The 4,580-nt window shown below is 45.4% G+C and overlaps 1 protein-coding gene across 1 annotated transcript in view; it reads right to left on the bottom strand.

Annotated features, from left to right (window-relative positions):
• Positions 1 to 3,165, bottom strand: part of ANGEL1 (angel homolog 1) — a 9,176-nt gene extending 6,011 nt beyond the window's left edge. Inside the window, exons 1-4 of the mRNA XM_017741808.1 lie at positions 2,559 to 3,165; positions 1,821 to 2,047; positions 1,178 to 1,247; positions 354 to 787 (exon numbers count right to left, since the gene is read on the bottom strand). Coding sequence (XP_017597297.1) covers positions 354 to 787; positions 1,178 to 1,247; positions 1,821 to 2,047; positions 2,559 to 3,165 — 1,338 coding nt within the window. The remainder of the gene's footprint in view (positions 1 to 353; positions 788 to 1,177; positions 1,248 to 1,820; positions 2,048 to 2,558) is intronic.
• Positions 3,166 to 4,580: the final 1,415 nt, after the last annotated feature.

Genomic DNA, 4,580 nt, shown 5'->3' on the forward strand with positions numbered 1-4,580 from the left:
AGAAGAACAAGCATCCATGTAAAATTTCAGAAAGTCGTGGTGGAGTTGCACTTCCCTCCACTTCCAGTCACCCAGGCATAACAACTCCATAGGAAAGGGAAAAAAAGACTTGAAATTAAGTGGTCTATTATCACAAGCCTGCCTCAAGAGAAACCAAAAGAGCAGTGGTGGAAACAAAAGGCACACACTTGTCTGCTTCTTTCCCCTGCAGTGCTGGAGACATTGGGGAAGATTGCTGAAGAACTTTATTCAGTATTAAGACTATTTCCTCACAAGAGAAAGAATGCAGCCATGCATTTCTCTAGCAGCATGCAATAAAAAGCTATCCAATCCCAGTTCTGGCTGGCAACTACCTTCCAGGCTGGCATCCCATGGTAGGAAAGTTCACCATTTCGGATGAATTTGTAGAGTGGAGAATCAGGTACAGAGTTCAGGTCTCCACACAAGATGACAGGATAGTAGCTGCCTTCAGTAGTTCTTGCAATTTTGTCAATCTCTGCTAGCAGCAAGGCCACCTGAGCCAGTTTGATATCTCCTCGACGGGGATTGAACAACACATGAGTGTTGGCCACACACAAAGGACTGACTGCCTTCAGACCTAGGCCCTCTGGGAGCACAGGCTGTAGCAGCAGCACCAAGCCCACATTATCCCGGTTGAGGACGTCCAGACCAGGCCGGAAGTATTCTATGGGGCTGAGGCTGATCAGCTGGAACCTGCTGTGCTTATAGCACACCGCACATCCATCTGTCTTCGTCCCGGTTCTGCGCTTATAGAAGCATGCAAAGCCTGAAAAGAAACCGTCACCTATTAAAAGGCTTATCCAGTCACTACCTCAGACTCAGCAAGTCTGCATAGAAAAGGTTCTTACTACATTGGGTACAGCAATATACCCAATTCTGTTCCAATAATCATCCTTTATTATTAATCATTGAGGGTATTTTCTCTCTCCGTGTCCTCCTAGGGCCTCTGTTTTGTTACTCTGATCATTCAACTCAGAAACATCAATTGCAAAAGAAAGGATAAAGGTCTAGGAAGATAGTTCAGAAGCAGGGCCAGCAGCCACCTGGCACACAGGAATAGGTCTCTTGAAACTGAGTGCTTTGAAGACGTTAAGCAAAAAGCACTGCTTGGCCAGTCCCATGAGCTGATGTACAGACCCACAAAAGCAGGACATACCCATCTCCTTGAATGTTGGTTCCAGTTGCTCCCAGTAATGGTTCTCTTGTACCTCTTGGAGACACAGAACCTGGAAGGAAGGCAGAGACCTCACTCACTCCGCAAGTATTTTACTAGTTACCTTTTCTGGGGGAAGGAAGAAAGTGGAAAAGTACACTCACATACCAACCCTCCAACCAGAAATGTCATCACTGCAACTCTGTCCTGTACTTTCTAGATGAAGAGCAATGACTTTCTGGGTCACATTAGCTTATCATTCAGTTTTCCAGTGATGAGGCAAAAGATCCTTCATCCCACAAAGAGGACTCAAAGAATAGAGAAATTCATGGAGTCCTCTTCTATGCAGGCTTCCCCTCCTGTGCTGCCTTAGAAAACTGGTCCTTCTTCCTCTACTTCTGCTGTTTATAGAAGTTAAGCCCTGCTATCAAAGTATGACTAGTTTCTACAATCAAAGCAAGACAGACACCAAAAAAAGGGTCTGTGAAAGTCCTCAAACACTCTCAGAGCAATCAGTGCTCAGTTACCAAGCAGGTAGCATCTTCCTAGGACTTGCCCCCATCTTTTTCTTTTCTTAATACTGTTAGATCAAACAAGGAATTCACATTCTGGTGACACTGAGTAGGGAGGGCTCAGTCACACTTACGTCAGGATCCCAGTGCTGGATCTCCTGCAAAAGGTTTGGAAGGCGGTAGTTCCAGTTCAGGATGTCCGGATGACAGTGTACATAGAGATCAAGGCCCTGCTCAACCAGGTCCTGGGCAAGGATGTTGTAAGACATGACTCGAAATTCAAATAGAGGAGTGGTTTTTGAGACCTGCTCTAAGACACAGGGCTGGACAGAAAGATCCTCCCAGTCTCTCCACAAGATCTCTATATACAAGAGACAAAAAACAAAGTTACAGGCACACTGGGTACCTTGCTGATATTTTGGTTCCCCTGGGACCCAGAAAATAGCCATTCTCAGTCCCTAAGCTAAGGGCACTCTAGCTTCTCAGCAAACCCTCACCCACTCTGGTTTTCAGATGCTCTCTCTGGATATCTTTGGATAGTTGTCTGCAGGGACAGCATAACAAATGACCAGAGTCAAGCATCCTGGAACACCAGACACACTTTTTTGGCGTTTTTTAGAGTATAAACCCAGCACTTGGCTAAGGAACATATACTGATATTCAGACCAGACAGTCTAACAGCACAGAAACCACTAGCTGTGACCAGCCCCTCCTCAGCAAAAACTCACTTTACAGTTTTCACTAGCAGATCCTGTCAATTCTGCAGGGACAATCAATGTCTTAGTGACAGCAAGCCCAAACACAGTAACCTGACCACATTCACTACAAATGCCAATCCCAAGCTAAATATCAGATTCAGAGCCATTACTGACCATGGTAGGGCACCTCTGTTGGGACAGGATAAAATGGCACCGCATCCTGAATGGGCCGGGCTGGGAGCACTGGTGGCACTGTCTCTGCATCACACGCTAAACTCCAGGCCAGCACAGCTGGGTCATCATTCAGCACTTCCACGTTGATACCAGCACAGCCAGCTGTCTGGTGATCTGTCTGTGGCACCACAGCTGCCCAAGGGGCACTGCCTCCTACAGTCACTGTTTCCTCTGCTGGTAATCTTGCCAGTTCAGCCACTGCATGATCTTGCAGTTCTGAAGAAGCCAAAGCATTTAGCTCTGAGAGCTGCTGATCAGCACACCGGGTGACTTCTGGAGATGTATTCAGGTCACTGAGGCTAGTCATCAATAGCTCTGAACCTTCAAACCAGTCACTAGTGAGTGTAACTGACACTTTCCTCACTGCTGGAACACTCTCACTGGCTGGCAAATTCTCTACTCCTTCCTCCAGCCACTGCTGGAGAAGGGCTTCTTGCTCTTCTGGGACTGATGTTCCTCTGGTGGCAGCAAAGACACCTTCTATCTGGGTGGACGGGCTCTTCGCCAGAAGCACATTCTTTCGACAGGTAAAGAAAGCATCTGTCATTTAAAAACAAAATCAAAATAAGACAGCCAGAAATGCTTACTTGCTCATTCTTGTCTGATTCCAATTGCTATAACTCTGTGCAATACAACCATTCACTATAGCAATCCAAACAAATTACTTCTCTGAGGAAAAACAGTTACAGTCTAAGTAACTTCCCCTGCCTCCTCCAGGATGCTAAGCCACAGTCCACGTCCAGTTAAATTAGTCCAAGTCACTGAAACTGCACACAACAGCAATGGCTTTATCAAATCCAGGGAATGCAATTCTAACTCATGCAGCACCACAGACGGCCAAGCTGAAAGGCTTTGTGGAAACTATCAGCTCTCAGCAATATATGTAAAGGCACAGTCTGTAAAAGTTAGCTGATCAGGTGCATGGGCTAAGAAACCGAGGTCTTGTAGATCACCACTTGGAGCAAGCTTCTTTCCAGGGACTGAGTAAGAAATAGCAGTCAGCTAAGAGAATAAAATATATCACAAGAATATGTTGTAGAAGAAAAACCATTCTGTTACTAAGAGATGAAAAATGAAGACACAGAGGAACCAACAAATGCCTGATTAGAGAGAGTATATGCACAGAAGTAGTCCTGGTGAGAATTACAGATCACTTGATGACTAATGTGGCAAAAAAATAAAACCACTTTAAACTGCTTTTAATGTAACACTTGAATATACCAATATTTGTGCAGTAAAGTAGAAAAAGACAGAGACTCCTTTCACTTGCATCTATACAAGAGATGGCATTTGCATTTTGCTATGAATTCTGCACAGACACTCGTCCCTACTGTTAACTAGTAATTTCTGCTGATTACATATCACTTTTTTTCTCTGCATCCCTGTCAGTCAGCCATAGCAGTAACATACTATGTCAGCAACATCCATGTATAGTTTTACTATATATTTTGTGTCAAAGTTTTCTGTATGTGCCAGGAACACAGCTTTAATAACCATACTTCTCTCTGTCGGTTTGTAATTAAGTTCATGAATGTCAGAAACACCAATGCACCAAGGTAATGCTGCCACACACCACTGGCATGAAGAGTGCTTACAAGAGCCTGTTAATACACAATAGCAGCTAAATTTGAGATGAGTCAGCTCGCTGCTTGCTATGAAAAAACACAGCATGCCAGTCCAGTAGTTGCTACAGGGCCGGGGACAGATTCAGGCTGGAGGGTGGCTTTACATCAGCTCAGTAACCAGAAACTGTGAAGCAGCAGCAGGATCTAGGAAACTAAGTGAAATAGCGATGCACACAAAACAGAAGTCCATCCATGAAATCACCCGCAGGTCCTTGGAGGATCACAGATCTCTGAGCAGCCCATCTCCAAGGGTGTCCCCAAGCCTGGAGAGCAGGTTCGGGGCAGCAGGTAGAGCCCCTACGCAAAGCGCAGTCTGCCTCTGCAGCACAACAGCCGG

Source organism: Corvus brachyrhynchos, unplaced genomic scaffold, assembly GCF_000691975.1.
Source record: "Corvus brachyrhynchos isolate BGI_N302 unplaced genomic scaffold, ASM69197v1 scaffold115, whole genome shotgun sequence".
In the NCBI taxonomy this organism is placed as follows: Eukaryota; Metazoa; Chordata; class Aves; order Passeriformes; family Corvidae; genus Corvus; species Corvus brachyrhynchos.